At 30.9% G+C, this 27592-nt stretch overlaps 1 protein-coding gene across 1 annotated transcript in view; it reads left to right on the top strand.

Annotated features, from left to right (window-relative positions):
* The window catches only part of LOC134281777 (uncharacterized), a 61264-nt gene that overhangs the window by 12356 nt on the left and 21316 nt on the right, over positions 1 to 27592 (top strand). The window contains exons 13-15 of the mRNA XM_062764205.1: positions 11970 to 12051; positions 16685 to 16918; positions 17420 to 17674. Of these exons, the coding sequence (XP_062620189.1) occupies positions 11970 to 12051; positions 16685 to 16918; positions 17420 to 17674 (571 nt within the window). The remainder of the gene's footprint in view (positions 1 to 11969; positions 12052 to 16684; positions 16919 to 17419; positions 17675 to 27592) is intronic.

The following is a 27592-nucleotide window of genomic DNA, read 5'->3' as shown; positions in this document are numbered from 1 at the left end:
ATATTCTCAGATATTTAACGAATTTCATCATTCAAAATTGTTTTACATTGACCAATCCATTTTCATTTACATATAGGTATGTCCATTGCCCACCAACTTATCTGAACTATTTTGCATGTGTGACTGATCGTATAAGAAGCATTGTTTAAGGAAGTTCTCAAGTAACATAACCAACAAAAAAGCCATAAAAGACATATGTGCTTGCTTATTGTCATACATTACAACCTGTTTCAGTGTACATAACCTCAAAATTCAATTGCCAAAATTTAGTGTAGAATATTTAATATTGTAGTTTTGCACCAATACACAAAATCAACAGATTGATCTTGAGTCTGCATCACAAAATACATTAATTTTTTTATAATCATAATAACTCTCAAATGATTTTACTATGCCATTTTGTATTGGATAGGATAATATCTATGGTAACTTAATTGGTAAGGCACATGTTTTATCATGATTGATCAAAACAAGTTTTACAAAGCAGTCTTTGGGACAGTCGTACTCCAATTTTAGTAATATCAAGTTTACCAAAATTATTGGCAAAATTTTAAAAATAAAAATATACAAAGAATCATGCTCTCTTGAAAGGAATTATACATCTAAAGTAATGTAAAAAAAAAAAAATTCCTTTTTAGTGTTAAGGCAACTAAGAATTGGGTGTATCACTCTGTGCGTCAGCATACAATGACCTAGCTTGAGTTAATCAAACTTGCAGATGGCAAATATTAATTTTCGCTTGAATATAATGATATACCAAATTCCATATGCTCAACAATCTCTTGGGGGGGGGGGGGTATTAGGACACATTGTTATTGTTAAAAGTTGTTAAAAGTAGCTTCGTACCTTAAGCGAAGAGGTGAAACCGTGACAGTAGCTTGTCCTGTTCCAATTTTGGTTTGTTTCAGTACAAAATCCTTTAAGACAACTATAAGCAACACTTGCAAAGATAGTTATATTTTTCTAAGTTCTATATTACTTTGTCACGCAAGGAAACTTGGTAAGAGGTGTTTTAATTATTTAAAAGCCATAAAAGAGTTACAGCCTTTTAGGTAATTTATACAAGTAACCAATGGAAAAATACAGTGTCGGTAAGTATCAACAATGTTAGAGGAAATAGTAGTTGTTTTATACGGACAAGTCCTTGGCTCCTTTTGTAAAACTTGTGTAATCACTTATTCTGTAAATTTTTCTTGATGAATGAGCAGGCCCTGGTCGACGGTGACCATTTGCGTTGAGGTACTGCCGCCGTCACCATGGTTCTTGGCACCCCATTGGTGGCGGTTGCAGTTCCATGATTACTCGTAGTAGACACGAGTATTCATGGCCCTTGCAAGTGGCGTATTCCGTCGCACCTCAAAGCAATTGGACGAGTGCAACACATATTCTTACGCTCATTCCATTGTTTATTGACTTGATTGATATTTGAATTGATTGATTGATTAACAATTGATTGATTGACAAGTAATTGACTTGATTGATATTTGAATTGATTGATTGACTGATTGATTAATAATTGATTGATTGAATTTGATTGATTATTGCATTGGTGACGTTCATGCACTTGTGACCTACCCAGTGCATGATCCGCCCGATTTGGGTCGTCACATTTGTTGTATTGATTGTTGATTGTGGGGCAGCCCTGTGGTAGCCCCAGCAAACTCATCACCGCGGCCAGAAGCGCCATATTAAACAAGCAAAATAACATCCATATTGTTTGTTTGATTTATAGGGAATCTGAAATAATACCACTTATACGAGCCTGTCTCGGATAAGTGAGTTTGTTTCAGTAACCCTATGTCCTTCCATTCCGGATATCTTAAGCCCTTACAGATATATGATTATATGTACCTTTAGTCCCAACCTATCAATCCGGAAAATTTAGGTCCATATACATATACTAGTCTAATACTTAGTTGTTTCCTCCTCTTCCTTTCTTGATAAATCGATAAAACGGTAAGGTCATGGAAAATTTTGTGAAGTTGAATTGTTGCAACATTTTAATTTTCCCCACCCACCTTCCTCTTGTTTTAGAACAAATACTGCTGTTCTTGTTATGTCAATGTAGCTGAAGACTTCCTGCTTGGCCTGTGTCGACAACATCCCATGTCGCAGTGATAATCGTGTGCTCCAATCTTCCTCAATTGTGCCCTGTTTAGTCCAGCGTCTTCATCAACTTGTGTTGCATTAGTGAATTCTGTATGATTGCGTATTCTTCAAAGACTGCCTCTTGGGTACAGCGTTCTCATCAACCAATGTCGCGGTGGTGAGGTCTCTATTCTACCTATACCGTGATGACTACCTATTTGGGATTCCGCATCAACCAATGTCGCGGTGATGAAGTCTTTGTTTTAACTATACTGTTATGACTGGCTGTTTGGGATACCGTCCACTTCAGCCTTGTTGTGGTTGGAATTCCTAGTGTTTGCGTATTCCGTCGCACCTCAACGCAATTGGACGAGTGCAACACATACATGTATTCTTACGCTCATTCCATTGTTTATTGACTTGATTGATATTTGAATTGATTAATTGATTAATAATTGATTGATTGACAAGTAATTGACTTGATTGATATTTGAATTGATTGATTGACTGATTGATTAATAATTGATTGATTGAATTTGTTTGATTATTGCATTGGTGACGTTCATGCACTTGTGACCTACCCAGTGCATGATCCGCCCGATTTGGGTCGTCACATTTGTTGTATTGATTGTTGATTGTGGGGCAGCCTAGTCCGAAAAATCTGACGTTTTTCTGGCTTTTTTACGATTTTGATATTTTACATGCCAGGAAAACGTCAGAACCGGCGCCATTACGAAAACTGGGAAATCGCCGCCTCCAACCGGAGGCGGCATTCAGAGGTTGATTTTCGATACTTGTAAACGGAATTAAATGCTGAATTCACATATTATCAATAGTGCAAAACATTTAGTACTCACCAACATCGTTTTTATGTTTCGTTTATGAAATAATATAATCCGATGAACACATTTTATCTGAATGTCGAGATTTGTTTTCATTTCGTGCATTTTAAAATCGTGCAAGTTCTGAATCGGTATGTGGAGTGGTATTTTCTTTTCATCGCTATTGGTGAGTTCTAGTAGCATTGTGCCATTGATAAATTGTGATTTCGGCATCTAATTCGGTTCCCAAGTATAGAAAATCAACTTCGGTTGAAGACGGTGAAATTCCCAGTTTTCGTAATGGCGCCGGTTCTGACGTTTTCCTTGCATGTAAAATATCAAAATCGTAAACAAGCCAGAAAAACGTCAGATTTTTCGGACTAGGGGCAGCCCTGTGGTAGCCCCAGCAAACTGATCACCGCGGCCAGAAGCGCCATATTAAACAAGCAAAATAACATCCATATTGTTTGTTTGATTTATAGGGAATCTGAAATAATCCAAAAGAAATGGCTAAATATCCAATATCACTATCCAAAACGAGGGGAAAACTTCTTCGCTACATTGACTTTACAATGAAAAATATTAATTATATTTTTTTTAACTACACAAAAGAGGATATAACCACCTCGAAAACGTCGGTAAGAGTGTCAAAGTATACTCTCTTAAAGAAAATGTCATAGAATTGCACAAAAGAATTATAAAATAAAATAGAATAAATAAAAAGATTTCAGTTGTACTTGTAGTAACAGTTTGCAAATCTAAGTTTCTTACATTTTTTTTTACCAAAACACAAGCAGTATTCCTTCATAGATTTCAGATATTAAGTCAGTAACAAATGATCCATCGTATCTTTACTGAAGTGATACAAAAGAAAGATATGTTAGTTATGATAAAATGATTTTATAAAAAGTTCATCATGACACCTAGCTTTAAATACATTTTTTGTAGAACGTGACAAAATTTTTACAGTGAAATTAGCCACTATTACTATAGACACGATTTTTATAAATAAAAGGAGAGAAATCCAAGAAAAAAAATCACTAGGCTTTTTCAAACACATCTTCTTTTTTACTCGTCTCTGCCCTTTAAAGTACATATGTACCCACTCTTGGCTCTAATGCACTTTTAGGGGCGACTGATCAACTTCTAAAAACGTTTTGTTCAAATCTTCATTAGGAATACTCAACATACAGGTATGATGATAAATTGTAGACCAAGGGCAATTCTTGATTTGTATCCTTTTCCATATATGGATAAATTTAGTTAAGGAAAGAGCAGAATGAAGTCGCAGGCGCTTAAATCTGTAAAAAAAATAAGGTGAGGAGGGATGTGTCAGTTACCCTTTTACCCTCTAAATTATCGACCACAATGCTTTTTTTGTGCATGTGTACTGTCGTGTACAAGTCGGAGATTCTTCATATTTATTTAGAAGGGATGATTGTTGTACCAGGTACTATAAAGTATTTTTATAGATGTTTCATTTTACCTTTTTGTTCTATGTCACAGGCAATTACAAGAACAGACCTTCAAACAAGTAATTGAAGTTAGAGAATCTAGAATATAAACCCTTCAAGGGTAATTAATTTTTAGCAAGTCTAGTACGTCGCATTTTGCGATTGGAAGATTATATTTAAACTTGTTCTTTTTGGTCTAAAAATAGTAATCCCATGTCTATCCATTTCTATCTACCAAAAAGATGAAAAATTGAAGGTTGTGAAAAAAAAGTTGTACAGTTTTTTTGATGTGTTTCAGTTTACCAAGTCAGGATATATAAAATCCGTGAGAAAATCTCCTCCTTTATCTCACACTCTTAGAATAAAGAAAGTGGTGGAGAAAATTTAACATACATAGAAACACATCATTGTTCTATTAAATTTGTAAACATTTTTACTTTCTTATATCATTTTTAATAGTCATGTGAATATTTGTTAATAAAACTCTAACGTTCCATTAGCAGCAAAGGGGATTATTTTTCATTCAATCATGGGATGTTTATAAAGTTTATACTGAGGTGTGAATGGAACTCAAATCTCTTATTTCAAATTTCCGGTTTGATAATTTTGCAATATGTTTCAACAAAAAAGGAAACTTAAATCAAGAATCCCTTTATAGTCTACTTAAGAGATATATCTTTAATCAAACAAAAGTTTTGCTGATTGATTCCATATTATATATGTTATAGTTATCTCAATATATTATAAAAGATTTAGACTTTTATGTGTGATATCTTGTTATAATTTATTTAAATGACTTTTTCATTATATATATGCAAAAATGAACTGTCTCTTGTAAATAAGGCTACGTGAAGTCCTCGCGAATAAAAAGTGATATTAATTAAATAAATATTTTTTATTTAAAAAAAAAGTCAAAAAAAGCACAAACCCTACCTTTTATTATTTTTTATTTTATTATTTTGGAAAATTCGGCATCAATTGTGAAGAAATTTGTAATGAAAAGTGTCGGGAACCTTATAAATGCAACAGAACGACGAAAGAATGAGAGCAAGGATGTCAGCCTGGTTGGGAACGACCTCGATGTGAAAATGGTAACCATACTAAATAACCAATCTTCGTCAGCTTCATCATCAGACTGCATTTCGTGATACAATTCATGTAAAAAATTTAAATGATCATAAAAATGATGAAAATAGTATTTCATGATAAAATAAATCACATTATTTATGAATAAGCAAACTAATTATTACATATAAAAATATATTTTTCGTCAATCAGTTTTGGAATTCACATTATTAAAAATTAAGGATATTTTCAATGATATTAATTTTTTATGAACATTTCTAAGGAAGATTTAGAATACTAGTAAATAAAGCTATGATTAATTCATCAAGACAATTTTATAGATCGTTATTTTTTTTTATTGATTATCTTTTGATAATAACATTTTTTAAATAATTTATTTAGAGTGCAGAAACAACATGTATGGACCTGATTGTAGTCTACATTGCAGTTATTGTCGAAACGCAGTATGTCATCACATTAACGGAACATGTATAGATGGATGCGATGAAGGATACAAAGGAGAAAACTATACTACTAGTATTTTTTTTAAGAATTATTGGCTGACATTATGTTGCTTAATGTCTAATTCAATAATCACTCAGTCATGATTATGGAGACGTTACTATATACCGGTGAGGATTCAAAAGTTGATATATACGCAGTTAAGTTAAGGTTACAACCAAATATTCTACTTGCCTATATGATATGACATAATGATATAGTAAGTTATATGACGTGAGGTTAAGAGATAACAATTTCTTAAAATCGATATCTAAGATTGATTTGAGGTCGTAAAAATGAATCAAAATATGCAGAGACATAATATAAACGGAATTTTGTTGTTCCTAGGCCTCTGTAGTCATCACAGGGGTTACATAATAAACCCGTTACGTCATAACTGTTGATCACGCAGTAGCAGAGTGAAAATGAAACGTAACGAGAATTGATGTAAACAAACACAAGAAATCGGAGTTTAAAAGCATTTTGCATGAATATCATGTGTGATTCTTGTGGGAATAAAGCGTATGAATAAGGTATGGTAATATAATTTTGCAATTTCTTAGTAAAATCATAGCAGGGAGGGTGTTTACTTGCCGAACAGCCTTTCCTCTGTCGTTCGTAACAAAAAAGATGCAAAAGTTCAACACTACGCCGCATACTTTGAAACTTATCTTTTTTTTCTATCTAAAGTTCTTATTCTTTTGTTTTTGGAAAGTGCTGCTAGAATCGTATAGTTTACGGGAATTGATGCTTTTTTATCAATGTTATGAACAAAATGTAAAAATTTTGGGAAGGTTTCGTCCTAAATTGTTGAATAATTATTTCTTGAATAGGACAGTACGATTCTAGCAGCACTTTCCATGGTACAGAGATGTTTTTACATAACTATTATTACAAATTGAAACTAATTATCCCCGGGGTAGTGTTAAACTTTTCACTTTATCATTAAGGCATATTTTTTAATTATAGACGTCACGTGGTGACGTCGTGGTGAAGTGCCTCCTGTAGTATAAGTCTCATTGAAGTATATAGAATGCATAATTATAGCTAAAGTTTTATCCTTGACTTTTCCGATCTATTAGTGTTACATAATTATAAAAAAGTGTTAATTCGCGGAATTCTGATCCATGTGTTGCCTTAACATACCCGAGTATGCTCAATATAGCTATTGACCGTTGAGCAGCGATGAATTTTTTGTCATGACAACATCTTAACAGTCTTCACCAAATCGTTTTCTCAGTACCTGCCCTTCGGGCATTTCTAAACTTTAATTACACTAGCCCGAACAAATATTCACATGCCCAGAATTTAATCAAGTAATTTTATTCTTAATTGCCCTTTCAAGCCAAGCAAATTATATAAAACCCATTTTTATCAATCTATTGTCTTGCCCTTAATTGATATAATTATGACCGGAATTTTCTGTAAATAAATAATTCAGGTGAAAGCAGGTGTAAATCGCAAAATAGATATTTAGGGTTGGTAGATAGGCGTCAAAAGTCTTCATTAATTACATGTTATATTGTTTTTTAACCTTTCATTCCTAGAATGAATTGTCTCTAAAATTTTCTTTTTTTGCTTGAAGCTGTTTAGAAGGAAAAGCAAAGACTTTTGAGTATATTTAATGTTATTGGAATTATCTAATTTGATAATACGGACGCTTATGCCTCAGAATTTACATGCCGTTTGGGCTTGTAAGTTACAGTTTCATAATGCCCGCTTTCAATTTTACCAGGTCAAGTGCTTCGGGCTTCCAAGTGTGTTGGCGGATGGCAAGGTGCTATGTGTTTGCAAGGTTAATAATGTTTAATAGTCTACTTAATGTTATCAAAAAATTAAAAATTAAAATTTGCAATATAACAAATCATAAATTAATGAATCAGATAGGAATTTCTTTATGCAGTTTCAGAGAAAAAGGCTGATACTGAAAGCTTGACAAGATTTTATGGCGTTCTTGCAGTTCTTTGTGTTTGTCTTATAATTCTCGGAATTTCAAATGCTTATATTTTTATTTATAGGTAAGATGTTTTTCATGAATATTTTACGGCAAACCTCTCTAGCTCTTTTTTTTTTCTCTCTCTCTCTCTCAAATTTTAAAATCCTTGATTTCAGATTGAAAACGAAAGAAAAAATAAAGGAATTGAAGTATAAAGAAGATAAAGAGACTAGGGCATCAAAATTTAACATGGACATTATCTCTAGTAAAATTGACGAAGACGACAAAAACGGATACCTGGAGTTGGGGGAACTGGCGCTACCATCTCATTATGATCGGATCTGAACATTTACATCTAATAATTATAAAATATTATCAAAATTTATATAATTGGCAGATTCATGTCCTTTAACAAAGGACTACAATACGTGGACAGTATGCATGTGTTTCTAACCAGAGTTCAGTTAAAAAGAATGTCTAGTTTTTGTGAATATTCATTGAGGTTTGTGCACAGTTTCAATGGCATCCAGTTTAATTTTGCTTATATACTTTCTGCGTGGACCTCAGGTTCCACACAAAAAGTCTTTTTTAATATAAAAACATATAACTACATACCTGTTACTCTGACAGAAGAAAACATTTTAAATATATTAAAGCTTATTTATGAATGCATAAATTGATATCAGGGAATAAAGATAGATTTATATTACTAAACAGTTGTTTTTGCAGCGTGTTTAGTTCCTGCATTTCATTGGGAATACTTTCTCTCTCTCCTCTCTCTCTCTCTCTCTCTGAAATATTATGATAGACATTCTTTGTTTCTGAAAGGTTTTCCTTTGAATCGGATTAGAACCCTACCAAAAATACCACTAATTACGCTTTAATATTTCTAGGTAGATTCTTTTTGAATCAGATTTCTAACATTTTTTAAGCAAAGGCGACTTAATGTCTGTCAAAAAAGCCATTGGAGATCAAATAAAGAAATTAATGGGGCGTGTTTTACAAAACACTTTATGACTAAAAAATAAATATCATTCTGCGATAACTTCCTTATTCATATAGTCGCCCGCATTCTCGCGGAAGTTAGAGCGTCTGCTCTACATGTAGAGTTGAAAATTAAAAAGTAAATCCTTACTTCGCAGGTTCGATTCCCACTGTGAGACGCTGGAAGTGGTCCTTCCGATGAAACGTATAAAGCGAGTTACATTATCGCAGTGGGTGCTGACAGGGAAAATATATCTCGCTGCTCAATAGCCGTAAGTGCCTATTATGGGACGAAAATTGTAATTCGCCATCAGCAAGCTGGGGTATCTCGATATGAAGAGAAAATTTTCAAGAAGGAATTAAAGAGCATACAATAAATCAATATTATTTATATAAAATAGAAACCGGTGTTTATATATTTAAAAAGTTGAGTAGAAAAAATAACATATGCTAGTTAGTTAAAACAAAATAATTAATTCATCAAAGTTTAGAATCAACAGAAATCGTTGGCCTTATAGTTGTAACTTCCTTTGTAAAACAGACCAATGGAGAGCTCTCTGATAACTTGATTAATGATATAATAAAAACCAAATGTGCAAAAAATCTGTATTACTTCAAAACTTCGAAAATGCCTGCTGTAGTGATCTTATATGCTTTTTTCGACTAAAAATAGCCATAGAATAATTACAACGAATGCAATGGGAGTTAATTTTACAGAATATATTGTGATCTACTGACATTTTTATCAAACATGACAACAAATAAATACTAGAGGTACTGTGTGCATTGAGGTCTTTAAATGATGTCACAGGCCAATATGATTTTAATGGCAAAATAATGTTTTGTTTACACAAATAGGAGGTGCACAATGAAAATATGTAATAAAGATTCTGTGAAAATATCATATTGTTGCTCATATAGAATCTGAATCTGATTCCAAAACACAAATGTTGGTCTATTTTTTTTTTATTCTATTAGTTTTTCTAATGGTACAGTAAATCAAATGTTGCAGATGTCTCATTAATTTCTGCAGCTGAACAAAATCCTTAACATTCCTTTCAAATACATGTATGATTTAGGAGTCAAAGAACTTGAATTTATAATTTGATTTATAAACATTGACAGTTTTAGTACACTGCTTGCAGAGACCTACCAACTCTGACATGTTTATATAGAAATAATCTCCTCATGCAATGATGCAGTCATGTAGCATAAGCCATAATCTTGATAATGTAATTAACAAACAGTAAAAGCTTAAAGGTTGAAAAAAATTTCCTAAATAGATAAATTGGTAAACAAGTTTATAATATATGAATGATAAAAGTAATACAATTAAACTGGGTGCATCTACTCTAGATAAACAGCTGTTAAAATTATACAAACAGAGAAAAAAATCGGGTGCTTAATAAACAGAATTTCGATCCCGATCATAAATCTCTACAAAACTTAGAAATATAAAATTAATTCCAGAAAAACTTGGTACATTGATTAGGAAAATTCATTATAATGTAAAAAATATATAACATAAAAAAAAATAATAAAAGTTAATTTTAACTCAAAATGCACTTAAATTTAAGAAAAAGGCTTGTCAAACTTCAGGAAATTTATTAAATCTTTACAACAGTTTTCCTCTCATTAAAATCTTCTAATTGACTTTTCCAAAAATGAAAACTGGAAAACTAATAATGAGCAGTGGTTAAATTTTTCCATATGTAATTAGCTACATGTACATTACCTGTTTGCTGTAATTAATAATACTGTTTTAAATTCACAATGTTTGTGACATCCAAAATGTATTGACATATAATTACAATCGTTACTATGGATACGACCTAGGTATCAACTCTATGACATCTAATACAAGAAGTATTACATATTCCTATCAAATTAAAATAGGGTTATATAATTAAATAATTAATAATAATTAAAAAAACGACAAGAGTTGTTACTTCTGTACTGAACTTCCTCTTTTTTGGCCCATAAATACTTAAATCTAGTTATAGTAAAATATCACAGCCTGATTGTGCCTTTTTGAAAAAAAATGATTTATTTCAATTACTACCCCATAAAGTTTTAATATGAAAAAATATGGGTCAGATATGAAATATTCGACTTATCACTGATTGCTTGATTCTAAGGTGGACCTGTACTTAAATTGATACAGTCTTACCTTGGCAAACAAGATATTTGAGGAGATTGTAATCTTTTTTTAAATTTAGAAGCCCATCAACAAACTGATATATAACACATTTGACTATTCCTATAGAAATCATTGATAACTATCTACGGGATTAATGCAAAGTAAAGGCGGACCTTTTATGCAATTTTTAATATACGTAGTGTCACATTTTTCTTCCATCTCCTGTCATTTTGAGTAACTTTTAATAAATACCCTAAACAGAAATGCACATCATTGTAAATGTAGTGAAATCGTGAAGTTCAACTGATCATTTTCTTCCTAAACGGTTCAGTAATCATTTTTTTGTGTGAATGTGATTTCAGTATAATATTTACCTGTGCATGGTTTTCAAGCGAAGAAGGTGAATTGACAATACTGCACGTAGGTTGATCTATAGCTGAAACATCAAACTGCGTTGTTACTCTTTTCTGCACAAAATATAGATGACCTTTTTTGCATTTACTCAATCAAAAAAAAAAAAATAATAAATAATGTAAATGCAAAAAAAGGTAAAAGAACTTTCTTCAGAAAAAAATCAAAGTAGATCAAGAAATATTTTATATTAAGCGCATGTCTTTCAAGTTATCCCGTTAAATAGGATGTTTCCTACATTGAATGTAGTCCATGCCTTCCTTAATTGACTTACCTATAATTTAACGTTTATGAAGATAAATTATTATATACTAAGAAGTTCATAATTGAAATCATAAAAAAAAAATATACATTGTACGTTATCTGAAAAAGGTTTTCACTGCTATTGTATTTGTTCCTCCTATACCAACAACTTGGGTAGTTCCACAACAATGAACATGCATAAAAATATTAAATGAGATTTAAATTGGTAAAAATACCTCGGTCTCAAGTTGAATTTAGCCAGAGGTGTAAAATCGGTCGACTTTATCTAAATTGTCAACAATGTATTTTGACTTCCTTGTCAATAAAATGGAAAATCGGCTGACATGGAGCTAGTTAGTTTCTTGACAGTTTGTGTGATATTGACAACTTATTACTCTCTTGGCTATGGTAAGTTTATAATTATCGTTATGATATTTTTTTCTTTTTTTTTTCAAAGTAAACTACTTGCATAGATCAGGAAATCCCTCCAAATGGCGACCGATGATCGTTAAAAAATGCGCCATTTTTTTAGGGGGGGGGGGTGAGTGTTGTAATTTTTTTTGTCGATGCTATCACATTTTATTCATTTCCTGTGTACAATGTTGTGTATTTTTTTAATTGGAACGTACATTTGAATGAAAATCTTAGAATTAATAAATATATAATAGAGATACAATATATGCACGCATTTCAAAAGTAAATGATTAAAATTGCAGTTTCTTTTGCTTTCAAATTTCAAACAAGCTTAGGCGAGGCCTTTTCTTTAATGCAACACATTTTAAATAAGCTGTACATCTATCGATAGGTGTTAAGTGACAGAAATGCTATGTGTATTTTGAAAAATATATATTAATATATTAATTAAATCATTCAGACTAGTGCAAAAACTATTTGAAAAATAAGTTGTTCAAGGAGATTTGCCCCTGTTATCAAAAGTACTAGATTTTTTTTTTTTTTTGGAAACAGTATTTTCAGAATGTGAATGAAGGTTAAATAAAGAAATGGGAGTTCTTCAAGCAGTACGGAGCATTTTCTATGACCTTTTAGCACTTTAATAACGTCTTACACACAATTTTGTTTTCAAAGTTTTTCCTTTGATCTCTTTTTTGTATCAATTAATTATTCGATAAAACACAGTCTCTCTTTATCATATATTGTCATTTTAGGAAGGTTGACTACAAAATAGTTTCAAATTACTTATAAGCCTGGACTATTACATTTATAAAATCTTTCTCCTCTCAAAAATAGTTTGCTGGTGTTTTCAGATGTAAAAAAAAATAAAAAGCAATCATATCATCTAAAAGTAACGACATTTTTCTGAGATTACCTAGTTTACACAGTACTTAAAATTTTCTTAAATATTCAGAAAATAAATGCTAATAAATGTTAATTTTCAGAAATTACTTTAAAGGTGCTACATTTATTTGAAGCTTAAATTTGCTATTTTTTGCAACGACTTTTACGATAAATTTGGTACTTTTGCCTCATTGTGATAATAAAATTCATGTCAGTTAATTTAATCTTGTATTTTATGACGAGCAAAGAACATTACACTTCACCATATTTCTCTCTCTGTAGATTTTATTTCAAAATAGGAATCGAAACTTAATAATGCTTAAAATATATATATATGCCGAAAATTATAGCTGAAGAGCAATCCTCATTTAATTCACTGTGAGTGTGTTAAATTTGTGTCATTATTCCCGAATTGGAATATATAAATGCGATAGTGAATTACCTCTTCAACAAGCATTCTGAGAGTATTGCATAAGCAATACATGTCCCCTACCGGATTCCCGTTTTTTTTTTTTTTTCAGGATGTCATTTTATAATATGTAAAAGTTATTTACAAGATAAAACTGCAAGATTTTTAGGTTGTGAATGCCTTAACCCCACAAAAAAAAAATAATCAACATCAAAACAAAAATTCAATTAATTTTTCCTAAGTCTTTTGTCGCTTCATATTGATGTCGACCATCGATAGTTACGCAGCAAGAAACCGATCTTAGTTAAACAAATGTGAAAAATTAAAAATGCCATAATTCTGTCAAAAATTAATGAAGCGATGCGAATTTCAAATTTGATCTGTAACTTATTAAGATACAGTTACATATCAAAATTCAGCTCATTGTCTGCAGGTGTTTTGAGAAAAAAGTGCTGAAAACCAATTGGGACAGACTGCCAGAGACAGGGCCAGCTAGACAGTCGGACGGACGGACAGACAGACAGACGGACGGACGCAGAGGAAACCTATAGTCCCTTCCGGTTTCACCGGTAGGTACGGAAGCGTATTAGTGCCACGCAATTTTTTTTAAGTTGAAAATTCCAACTTTAATCTTGGCTTTTCCAACTTTAAAGTTGGTAATTCCAACTTTAAAGTTGGAAATTCCAACTTTAATCTTGGCTTTACCACACTTAAAGTTGGAAATTCCAACTTAATCTTGACTTTTACAACTTTAAAGTTGGAAATTCCAACTTTAATCTTGGCTTTTCCAACTTTAAAGTTGGTAATTCCAACTTTAAAGTTGGTAATTCCAACTTTAGAGTTGGTAATTCCAACTTTAATCTTGGCTTTTCCAAGATTAAAGTTGGTAATTCCAACTTTAAAATTGGTTATTCCAACTTTAATCTTGGCTTTTCCAACTTAAAAGTTGGAAATTCCAACTTTAAAGTTGGAAATTCCAACTTTAAAGTTGGTAATTTCAAATTTAATCTTGGCCTTTCCAACTTTAAAGTTGGAAATTCCAACTTTTATTCGAGCTCTTCTACCCGCTTTTCTTAGTTTTTGTTGTTGTTTTTTTTTTTTTTTTTTTTTTTTGGTTAAAAGTATCACAACATTAATTAAAGTGAAAAAAACACACTGAAATATATTTGTTAGCAATTCATCATTGCAATCTAGGGGTAGGGGTCGAAATAGAAAGGTAGGGTGAGAATAGCGGACGGGATTATAGGAGGTTATAATATGGTACTTTTATAATAGAAAATAAATACTAGCACATTAAAATAAGTTGTTGACTTCTTTTTATCTGTGTTTGTTTTATTTTTTACCTTGACCTTGCTTATGACCTTACATACAACTTCGAACTTTTACTAAGAAATCATTATATTCCTTTAAGTGTTGTTTAATTCTATTGAGAATAACTTCATATAAATTATGTACACAGTATTCCGTACATGACAGTATTTAAACTTAACCAATTACAGATATTAGCCATTTATTATGTATTGTATGAAAGAATGAGACAGCAATTAAATACTCAATGTAATCAAATTTTATTTAATCAAATGAAACATTTCTGGTAAATATACAACATAACTAAATGTATCAATTCCGTACTGGCGCGGATCCAGGAATTTTTTTTTTTGGTTGACAAACAAAATTGATAAGTAAATAAATAATAAAATCCTTTCTTAAACGTTCAAATTCAAAGTTGGAAAAGCCAAGATTAAAGTTGGAAAAACCAAGATTAAAGTTAGAATTACCAACTTTAAAGTTGGAAAAGCCAAGATTTAAGTTGGAATTATCAACTTTAAAGTTGGAAAAGCCAACTTTAAAGTTTGAATTTCCAACTTTAAAGTTGGAAAAGCCAAGATTAAAGTTGGAATTTCCAACTTTAAAGTGGGAATTACCAACTTCAAAGTTGGAAAAGCCAAGATTTAAGTTGGAATTACCAACTTTAATGTTGGAATTTCCAACTTTAAAGTTGGAAAAGCCAAGATTAAAGTTGTAAAAGCCAAGATTAAAGTTGGAATTTCCAACTTTAAAGTTGGAAAAGCCAAGGTTAAAGTTGGAAATACCAACTTTAGAGTTGGAATTTCCAACTTTAAAAAAAATATTGCGTGGCACTAATACGCTTCCGTAGGTAGGGGACTAATAATCGTTAAAGACAGTATTTAGGAAAATTAACCGTATCCCAAAAATGCATAACACATAATATTGCTTTCCTAAAATTTTATCTTATTGGTATAATTGTTCATGTATAATATTTATTTTTCTCATGTTAAAAGCATATCAAATTTGAACAATTTCTTATAATTCACTGTTTCCAAATGTTCTCTGTTTTAAATACTTTTTTTTAATTTCCTTGTCATTAGACGTTTTAAATAAATAATTGTTCAGGAAATTTCTGTGTGGTACAAGGTAGCTTAATTTTTATTCTATACCTTAATATGGCTATTTGATACGGCTATATGATATTTACAGACGTGTAATTTAACTCAAACTGTTTTTCTCAAATTTCCATTTGTATTATATTTACATTGACTTTCAGCTAAATAGGAAATTTAAATCAAGAACTTCTTCAGGTTTTCTTCAACATTAAATGCCTGCACGCACCTTTCATACTTAAATCGTTCAAATTTTTTAAACAGGAAGTCAGAGTAATGGATATTCGATAATAAATTTATAGTAGTTCTTATTAAAAACATAAAAATTATCATTGCGAAGCATTATCATCTTTCCCTAACATTAAATGAATTAAAATACCCTATTTTCTGCTCAATCATTTATGGAGGTTTATATACATAACCAACATGTCTGTGCTGAAATGGATAAGTTTTTGCCTCTATATCGTTGGAGATTTGCATCTCGAAAATTTTATATTGCCTCATATCTGGAAAAAAATGTGAATAAAAAAATCAGATGTGAGTCTCATTCATTTTTTTAAATATATTGCGTAAATTTTGGAAAAAAGAAAACAATATTTCAACAATGTACAAAACAAATACAATTAAAATTTGAGGACGAACTGAAATATTCTTTAAAAAAATGTTGTTTTTTTTTTTTGCTGACATTTCAATAATCTGCAAACTCAATTGACTATCTATGCATGTTCATTGAATTCTTTATTGAAAAACTGTTTCAATTATGTTTTAAATGACATATTCAAAATATAAGCAAAGCAATGACAGACATTAGTTTTAAAAACAAAAGAAAACAAAAACATTACATATAATTCTTACAAATCCATTGACTATTTTCTTTTTAACCTAAAAACCATCTCCTTTTTTACAATGATCATTTTATTTCTTCTTTAAAAAGAAAATATAGCCTTAAAGAAACAAACATGGCAATCTAAGCAGTACAACCCGTTGAACGCCCTATTTAAGTCTGACAAAGCAGTAGATGGGCTAAAGACTGACCTATCAGCTTGGGGAGGACAATGTACAATATCAGCTGAAGGTCAAAGTACTGCCATCTGGTGGGTAAACCTGACATCAATCTCCAGCATTCATGACATACGAATTTATTATAGAACGGACAATGAAGCTTGGGGTAAGTAAAAAAAAAGATAAGTACATCTGTGCCGAATTTATCAATACAAGAGAATAAATTATTAACTATTTAATAATTACTTTCATTTAATCAAAAATTTTAAAAATTGCATTATATACTACCTTTACTTTAAAAAATAGCTCAATGACATGTAATTACTCTAACTACATGATGGCAGGAGTGTGTGTGTGAGAAACAGAGAGATGGTTTATTGGATGATTAATATTGATAGTTTTCTATTTAACAATATTGAAATCCGAATGCAGATGTATCAAAAGGCTCATATACTTATATATATATAAATCAGAACTAATTAGTTGCTGCCCCTTTGCTGCTGATATGAATGGAAAGATTGCTTACGAAGTATTTCTATAATTTGTCACTTCAGCATTTAGATCAATCTACATGTAATAAGAAATTGAAAACATAGGCCCCTGCAGATAACGTATAAATTATCTTTAGTTAAAAAAAAATAGTTCCTTATCTTTGCTTTCGTTTCAGATGCTTCGAATGGATACACAAAGAGATTTTTAGGATTTTATGTCTACATATCTAATACAACAAACACAACTGATGGATATTTATGTTTTCATGATGAAACGTACACCAGAGCAACCATCCCGTCAGTTGCAGATATAACTTGTCCTATACACGGTCAATACGTCATCTACTCCAATGTCAGACCACAGGATACAGCACGTGCTGCTCAATTCAGCCGTGAAGCACATAACGAATTGTGTGAAGTTGAAGTAAACGGTAAGTTTTTTTTTTTTCTTTTAAATAGTCTTCCGAAAAATAATAAGACTAATTCTTTTATATCTTTCTTGAAGAAAAATGAATCGCTGAAAACAAAATTGGTCTTCAGGCCGAAAATTAAGCTTTTATTTAATTATGCTATACAATTTACTGAAAGCATTATGAAAGTTTGCATTTCTATTGACCAGGCAAAATATACCGTAGATTGGAAAATATTCAGGGTGGTTTTATTTTGCGTGAAGCACGAAGGGCTATTCAGTAGATTTGATAAGGTACATGTACCAACTAAAAGCTCATTTTCTAATATTTGTATTTGCTGATGTCTTTCCTTAAATAACAATGCTTATAAAAATGAAATAAATGAAATTGAAATTCAATTTTCAATGACATGCAGTTGGTTACATGATCAGACATTCTTGCATGTCGAAAGCAAACTGCACGAGCAATTTGGAAGGTTCTGAGTGTTACGTCACATGACGTCGTAGAAACTTTACGTTGAATTTCAAATCAAAGTCTAAATAAAGCCTATATTGCTTGGTAATATGAATAAAAACGTAAATTATGAATATAAGAAAGACATTATAATTTTTTAGAGTTTCCATTGCGTTTTGACATGAAGTCGGTACGTGATCAAATCTACTATAACGACCTTCGGGCGTTATAGAAATTGAATAAGTACCCGAATTCATGACTAAACAATACTATAGTAAACTATAGTTAACTATAGTATACTATAGATTAATATAGCAAATCAAAGTTCCAAATATAGTAAATCAAAGTACAAAAGTTTTAATTTTGATACTATAGTTAACTATAGTAAACTATTCTTTACTATAGTATTTTTTGTTTGGGATACAAAAATGATATCTTATTTATCAAATTAACTTTTTAACATCGTTGTCCATTACTAATTTTACTGATTTGTACGTTTGAGGCGAATAAATATCGAGTAAAATGCATTTACTACATGAACGGGCCGCCAGATTGCTATGTTGTGACGTGAGTTCTTGAAATCTTCCGGTCCTTTAAAAAAGAGTCTTTCAGAAAAAAAACGATAAAAGCAACCAAGATCTGAATACTTTGCGTTCTCTGTCAGTCCAAATGACTGGTAAGTGTTGACATAGGAACTTCGACAATCCGACCAAATTTCGAACTAATTTCCTATAACCGACCATTTGTGATCTTTCAAGCGCGTTTCTGCATTTTGTAATGGCGTCTTCGATGAAAGAAAGTGCAAAATTATGATTGGTAAACTAATTTTTTGACGGCGCTAAGATAGGTCAGGTGAGAAATCGAAATGGATTAAAAAACTTGTGATGGAATTGGAAACCAACGATAATTCAAAGAAAGTTATTATACAACGATCAAAGCGGCATGAAGTGTGTACATGTAGTGTGTTAATTGACGCTGGATGCACAGTGTATTGATGAAATTCAAATACAGTTTTTATTTTTTCATTGAATTTATTATTGACAAATAGAAATCTGTCTGGACTGACAAATTCACATGGCAGTCAGTCCAAATTACTGACAGCAAAAAAAAAAAAAAAAAAAAAGAAAAAGAAAAAAGGTTTCAAGAACTCTGCGCAATGACCTAGAAGTTGTTTTGTCATGTAAATTCACTTCTCACCAACATTAGGATGTTAACATTTAAAATTTAGCAGTCTGGTTCAGGAAATCTCTGTATATAGTGAAAGAACAATGATCGTTGCCGAGAATAATCATACTATTTCATAAGTTTCTAAAAATATTTGAATCAAATTGGTGGTCTTGCCTGTTTTAATTTACATAACTCCGAAATAATTTTGTGTTAAAAAGCTTTGCATAGGCGTTGAAAGGGTGGGGGCTATTTAAACCAACAAAATAGGTAAACCCGAATTTTCAATACATAGAAAATGTCGATCTATACAAAAAAGAGGGCAGGCTAAGACCCCCTACCCCCCTCCCCCTCGGGTTACGACGTCTATGCTTAGTGCGGTTTAGGCAATCTCTACCTTCTCTACTATCGTTGTAGTAGAGAAGAGAACAAAAGTTCTTAGGAGTGATTGGGTTTTAGGCTAATCACCTTAAGTTTTTCAAAATCTTGAAATTCTCACTCGAAATAAGATATACTGGACATTTTGTGATTGAAAAATATCCATAATTTTAATCATTTATCTTTACATGGTTATTAACTTAGAAATATTTCAAAACAGGTTGCACAGTGACAAAAATCTGTCGACAAAATGGACAAAATATCATCTCGCTCTGTGATAAGGTCGCGCTATGATCTCTGACCCCAAAAAACATTCATACAGAACTGACAATATTTCCTCTTCAATTTGTTCATCTAAGAGAGATATTTGCAAATGTAAATATTAGTGGATGATGAATTTTTGGATCTCGCTCTCTTAGATATCATATGTCTATTAGTTCTATTCTTAAATCGGAATGACAATACATTTAACTTTTGAAAATGGATTGAGAATTGCGAGTTTTGTATTATTCACAAAGTATTATTCCCAATCAGACGACTAAACGTACCTCTAATTCTGAAAGTTCTTTAATAGAAATAAAAAGGTATTCTTCCGGTGATCGTTCACGGTTATATCGTACGCCATTACAACTCGAAATTTGTATTTTAAATCTTTGTTTTAGAAAAAAATGAGCTTTTCCGTCTATTGTTATATTATAAATATTTTTTTATAAACATTTTAAATCATATTCCGTATTCGTTATTTATTCTGAAATATAAATAAACATTTGCTTTTCTGTAAGATACAGGATAGGATAGGTAAGGATAGGATAGCACAGGATAGGATAGGATTAAGCACTAAACAAGATAAAAGATATTTCATATACCAATCAAGGGCCCCGAGGGACATTTCAACATACATAAATGTACAATTAAAACATTCTTTTTTTACCAATATATTTTTTAAACAGTTATATAAATGACCAAGTTACATAATAATATTGTTTTCAGTGTAAATGATCATACATAATACTAGTGTCCAGAAGAATGTCAACGATCACAAAACAATTCAAAAATGTGATGCTATACATGTGTAAACTTAAATGGCTTAGCGTGCATAAACTTGATGACAGAATCGATGTATTTATACATTGGGTTTTTTTTTACCATTTTCAGAAATAAATTTTCCAAGTAAGCATAAAATTTCTTCATTTTCATTATACAATATCCATTTAAGTTTTTCAGTAGGTGTCAAAGAAGAGACGTTTGGTTTGATTTTTGATATTGTTTCTATTAATTGTAACCTTTCATTGCTGTATTTTGGACAAATGAGCAAAAAATGTTTTTCATCTTCAACGTCCTGCATATAACATTGAGAACACTTTCTTGAGATTAAGGGGGAAGTCCTGCATATCTTCCCTTTACAATATTTAACTAATGTGCAGAAATGTGACGTCTTGTTATATATTTCCTCTGATCATAGTTATTGACAATGTGGAAATAGTGTTCTCTTCCAAAATTGGTTTTGAAGATGGAATTAGTTCTTAGTTTACTATCATTTTGCTGCCTATTTTCTCTATACCATTGGTTTATAAAATATCGTCTTATTAAATGAAGTACCATATTTTGATAAGACAATATTTTTGAAAGCAGTTATATGACCCAAAATTGACTCAATGGATGCAAACCATGATGGTTTATTTTCTAAAAAGAGGCTTGTTGAGAGGAGTATGCTTCTTTGAGTAGGACAAAAGAAGGATGTAATGTTTCTGTTCGACACGAGTAACTTAGCATAGTTTTTATTACTGAATGACACAGTGAAAATCTACCTAGCTCATATAGAACTGCGAAAATTGTTGACTTTCTATGCACTCCAAGAATAGCCTTGCAATATTTATTGTGCATTGTTTCACATTTTAATTTGTGAAATATTTTGTCCATTGTAATATCTTTGTTTTGAAATTTAGAAGCAAAGGGGTTGAGAGCCCCCCAAATTTCACAACGATACAGAAGAATAGGAGAAATGGTATGATCAAATAAATGAAGGTTAATATTGACATTATGAGAATCGGACATAATTTCTCTCTGTTATTTTGAACATGCTTTCAAGGTCTTTTTATACGATTTATTTTGAGCAATTAAAGGTAAAAGAACCTGTGTTACAAAAGTAAATACCAAGATATTTGTATTGTTTAATACGTTCAATCAACTTATTTTGAAAAGAAAACTTTTCTGATATTTTTTTCCAGCTCTGTTAAAAATCATAATTTTTGTTTTAGATAAGTTTACATTTAGACACCAATCATTACAATATTTTCCAGTATATCAAGTTTTGATTGTAAACCATTCGAAAAGCTTGATAACAATATTAAATCATCAGCATACAAATGTACATTAAACAGTGTATTGTGTGATCATTAAGAGTATCAGAATCTAAAGGGTTATCCATGTATTTCGGCAAATCATTTATAAATATTTTAAACAGATTTGGGCTCAATTTCTCCCCTTGCTTAACATCTTGATGGATTGGGAAAAAAATCAGAAATTCGATTATTGATATTTATACATGAAATACTTCTTTGATACATTTCTTTGACAATATTGTGTCTGTCTACTGTTCTGTCCAACTTCTATCTGAAGAAGTTTAATTTATATCCTAGTATGAATAACAGTATCAAAAGCCTTAAAAAATCCAAAAACATGCTTAGAGTTTCTCATTCTTTTCATTGCAATATTTATCAAAAATACATTTTAGAATAAATAAATGATCACATGTTCTAGCGTTCTTGGTAAATCCTATCTGACAATCATCAATGACTTTGTTTTCCACAAGAAATTTGTCTAGTCTTTCATTCAAAATACTATTATTTTTTTCCTATTCTATAATTATTTGGATCATTCTTAATTCTTATCACCACCTTTATGAGTTGTAGAACTATATCCACATGACCAAGCCTTGGGATATCTCCCACTGGACAATAAAATATTGAATAATTTTACTACCTTGTATAATTTAACTGGATAGTAAAATATGCTGTCCACATTTTAACAATATGTTCCTTTTCGTGAATTTGATATTCGATTTCTGCATTTCGAGCTTGATTGTAATTTTACGCAAAATTTAATTTTCAACACAATTTCGAAAATTAACTGTTTTCAAAGAAAAAGAACGCATACATTTATTTCAGGTGACATTTCTTAGAATTAAAAATAAAATACAGTTATATGAAATGAAAAAAATTAATATAATTGAGAACAAAAACTGAAAAGAATACCAGAATCAAAACTAGCAAAATGTTCAAGCACAATTAAACTGTGACAAATTATTTCATTTTGGGCAAAGTTTTTTTCAGGCCCGCAAACTAAAATTGTAAATGTTTTATACAAACATATGTTTAAACTGTACTGTGATGGAAATTTAACAAACCCATGGTAAGATTGTATACAGAAAATATGTAATATATGTAGTTTACCAAATGTATGGTATGAACAGAGTGCCAATATGAATTATAAATGGATAACTGCTACCGTAAAACAAATTATATTACAAGATCAATTTATTCAAAAGTGGTCTAGTGACGTTAATAATTCTTCAAAAGGACAAACTTACAGAATCTTCAAACCAAATTTTGGATTTGAAAATTATATTAATAAGTTATCTCCTAAATTTAGAACAATATTTATGAAATTTCATACCACAAATCACCATTTACCGATAGAGACTGGAAGATGGCATGGTTTACCACTCCGCGAAAGAATATGTACACTTTGTTAAAACACTCAAATTGCAGATGAATTTCATTATATTTTAGAATGTAAAGCCTTAGCTAATGTGAGAAAAAATTACCTAGGAAATTATTAATCTCATAGACAGAATGTTATTAAGTTTATGGAAATTATGTCAACCTCAAACGTAAATATGATGAAAAAACTTTGTATATTTATCAAAAAAATTTATGCTGCTGTTTGTCCTTCTTGATATGTTTTCCCATTCTTTTGTTCTACCCTTAATTTTCTGTCATGTTTTTTTTTTTATATTGTGTATGTACCTCTGAACAGATTGTTTATATTGTATATAATGTATATATGTTATTTATGCACAATACCCCATGTACCAATAGATTGGTCTGGGTGAATAAACTGAACTTGAACTTGACAACAAAGTCTTTTGTTATAAAGGCAATAAGGAGTGTTTCAATGAAGGCAAAAACCTAAAAAAAAAAATAGATGGGTCTCCTTTAAGTCAAGCTTGAGTCAAGTTAAAATGGATACAAGGTCTTACAAAATAAAAGTGGTTCAAAAAAAAAATAAATAAATATACCTTTATGAATATAAATTTCTGTTCCGAACAAAATCATATCAGTCTCCTATGGACTGTATGTGCTTGCAAAGTTACATGTATGAAAAAACTGTGTGGAAAACAAATACAAATGTATTTCTGATTCATATTATTATAAACCTTTTTTCGTTAAAAAAACATTTTAAACCTAGGTTGTAGCAAAATAAGTGTACATGTATATAAAAAAAATATGCATTTGCAAAGTTGCATATTGAATTAAATAGCTCTATGGCTGATAAAAATTCGTAGCATTTTCAAAACCTCTTAAGGTAGGATTCTTATCTGGTTTCTGACTAGATGGAATAATCAAAGTACATTTGTTGATATGTCTTATACATTTAGATGTAAGAGGTATAAAAGACCATATTTTTCTTTCCTCATCACAATTATACAACTTTAAATAGAAATGGTAAACTTTGTTTGAAAACTAGCAGGGATTATATTTTTGGCGGAATGGTGGCGTATGAAAATATCTTCTTTTCTGCCTTTTCGAAATTATTACAGAACATTGAATTTAGTTATAATTTTTACGCAATCAAAGAACTAGACGAAATTTTCAAATGTAAGTTAAATTAATAAGAGCCTCGTCGGATAGAAATCGACCTTATCGTATGCAACGTCATAATGAGAAATAAACGAATAAAGTTAAGAAAGATTTCCCGGTATTTTTACTACACATGGTTTTCACGTTAGGAAATGTTTTAGACATCGTTAACTGCAGTTCACAGATTTTTGTCTTTAAAAATCGGATCATTTTAAATATGTACTAATTAAATAAGCAAATTTTAAATGTATTTCCCTTCGTAGAGCCTTAACTTCGTCATCGTTACCATGGATCAATGTAAACACAGGCCAGAAGAATGCCGAGTCCGATCTACATATTTTTTTTTCAAACAGCAGAAGACGTGAGGTTTTATTTAACATCAGATAAAGATTAAGTTGGTAGACAAATAGCAAAGCAAAATTGGCTTGGTGCATTACTGAGGGAGTACAGAATATATCTTTTATTGTAGTTCAGAGTATAAATTTTAGCCAAAGGAGGCGTATCTGACACAGAAAATCGCACATGTACAGATGCAGTACTAGTGTGTGAACTTCATTTACTATCACCATGCGTATTCATTCATTCAAGATTAATATATTCACAATATTATATTAGATATACTATATGTTTCATGTCTTCGAATTAATTTACGTGTAATGATTATGTCAAAGTTATATAGGAATTAACCGAACCAAAACAAAAACAACATTAGGCCATTCCCAGTAGAAGATATATAAAGGCCAAGATTCATCAATTTTCAAAACGCATTTTTCTAACAACAATATTCAAAGAATTATCAGGAAATAAGTAATTCTGGTACTGTGTAAGGCAATTTCTTCATATATCAGTAAGCCTCAAACGGAAACACGTAGAATTTATCTGAGAAGTACTTTAATTGTCCGAGGCGACTGGATTCCATAAATTGCGCAAGTTGCTTCCCTTTGACTCAATAAGAGGCTCAACATGGGGGAAGCATTTCCTAAAAAAAGTTTTTTTTTTCTTTTGTCTCTTTTCCATTTCTTACAGTTTATCAGTTTATTTTCTTAAATTTTGCAAGATTAGTTTATAAAATATACCGACAATGGATTATCTATGATTTTAGTTTTCTTTTACTTGGCTTGCGAAACTGTTCAAAGAGGGGCGGCCATTTTATACCTATATATTGTGTGTATCATCTTGACTTTGTAGGGAGAGGGCTAAAATGGGATTTGCCTGCTACCCGATGGCATTCACTTTGCTTGAATAAAATTTTGTATAAATTTAAAAAACAAGATGGGCCCGGTTTGTGAAACATATTCTTCTACGTCATTAATATTTTAAATAATTTTAAAAAAAAAAAAAAAAAAAAAAAAATACTTTAAAGTCGAATATAAAAAAAAAGCTTTGTGAAATGAATCCCTAAATATTCACCTTCATATTAAGTATTTTGAGCCCGTTAACACCAAACTTTTCTGCTAAAAAAAAATCCTGAAATGAGCAGGATTTCACGTGTTCGTGATTCGTGAATAACAGGTATATACAAGATGGTTTCGCTTTGTACAAGGACTTTCAATTATAACATCAAAAAGTTCTCTACATTATAAAATTCTTATACAATTCTCTTTTTCAAGAGAGGGGGATACCCACAACTGATACATGTAATTTATAAATCTCAAATATTTTTTTTTTATTTAAAAGAAAATCAGAAAACACATGCTATTAATTATGAAATGTCTATTTTACGTTGTGTCGGACAGGGTTATGAACGGGATAGCAGAATGTTGCCTATGAGTTCCTTCATAAATATTATTTTTTCTCTAGAGAGGAGAGTTAATGTATTTTTCCCTTTTTTTTTGGGGGGGGGGGGGGGGGGGGGGGGGGGGGGGCTTCTAAAGTCAGCACATATAAATGTATAAGGCTTCCTTCTTGACTAAACATGATATACTATAGACGTACTTTTTTCCACGGAGTCATAATTCCGCGGAATCTCGCGGATTTTCTAGATTGTCGCTATATGCCTTACATTTATATTAAGTACGCTTGGACAAATTTCCGCGGAAAATTTGTGACCGCATACATAGCGTAAATTAATACCACGCGGAAAAAAGCACTTCTACAGTAATTTATTTTAGAATCCTACGCACCCTAGCTGAATCCAATTATCTATTTCATAGTATTAATTATCCCATTTAACTGGTTTAACAGCATTTCCTAATTATAAATTGATTATTAAGAAATACTCAATACAGTCTACGTAATCAATTGTTTTTTAAACATTTACTTCGTTTGCAGTAATTTAATTATAAAAGAAAGAAAATTTGCCACATGGTTTTATATCGTAATTCAACATAGCCTGTGTTTTTGTTTTTCTTTCCCTCAATAAATTTCTAATACTCCGGTTAACGAAGAAGTTATAATTTTTGCATTTCTGAAGTTCATATTAATCTCTTCATTTTTTTCTGTTGATCTAAGATATTTTGTAAACTTTATGTAAATTCTCTTTTTTCAAATGTATTGTTATCACCCGGTGATGAGAAAAAATGAGATCACCCTTGGGTATCCGATGATGTTAAACTATATGCCATAAAAAAAAAACATCCGACTTCCGCCTAAAACGTCAGAATGAAGCGATTATTTAAAGAATACGCACAAATCGTCCAAAAATAATGCATGCATATTTATTGAATGGAGAATTTCGGCCAATATGTATACATGTTTCTCGTGACTTTTCGCTACATGTAAATATGAATGATAATCTTTTAAAATTAGCTGGCTTTTCTCTTATGCGAAGTATAATGTAGGAATGATGCATAATTGTTATTTTATTTTACAATATTACGTTTAAGAGAATTTTAGATTATTTACATCAAATTGATGTTTAAGGTTATGTTTGGTACATTATGAGATATTTTGTTGATGAACATAGTCAGAAATCTTTTTAAATGGTTTACATAATTTCTTTTTAATTACCGTCAGATGGAAGGTTAAATAGTTCCCTATGTCAAGGTTTGCAACTTTATGTCCATGTATTTTGCATGCAACAGATATAGATTACCCGCCGATAATGGCTGAAATCTTGCCGACTCGGCGTTAAGCAAAAATC

The sequence above is a fragment of the Saccostrea cucullata genome, unplaced genomic scaffold, assembly GCF_032062105.1.
Source record: "Saccostrea cucullata isolate Sc308-1 unplaced genomic scaffold, CSIRO_AGI_Scuc_v1 ctg774, whole genome shotgun sequence".
Classification (NCBI taxonomy): Eukaryota; Metazoa; Mollusca; class Bivalvia; order Ostreida; family Ostreidae; genus Saccostrea; species Saccostrea cuccullata.
This window is presented reverse-complemented; position numbering and strand designations above follow the sequence as displayed.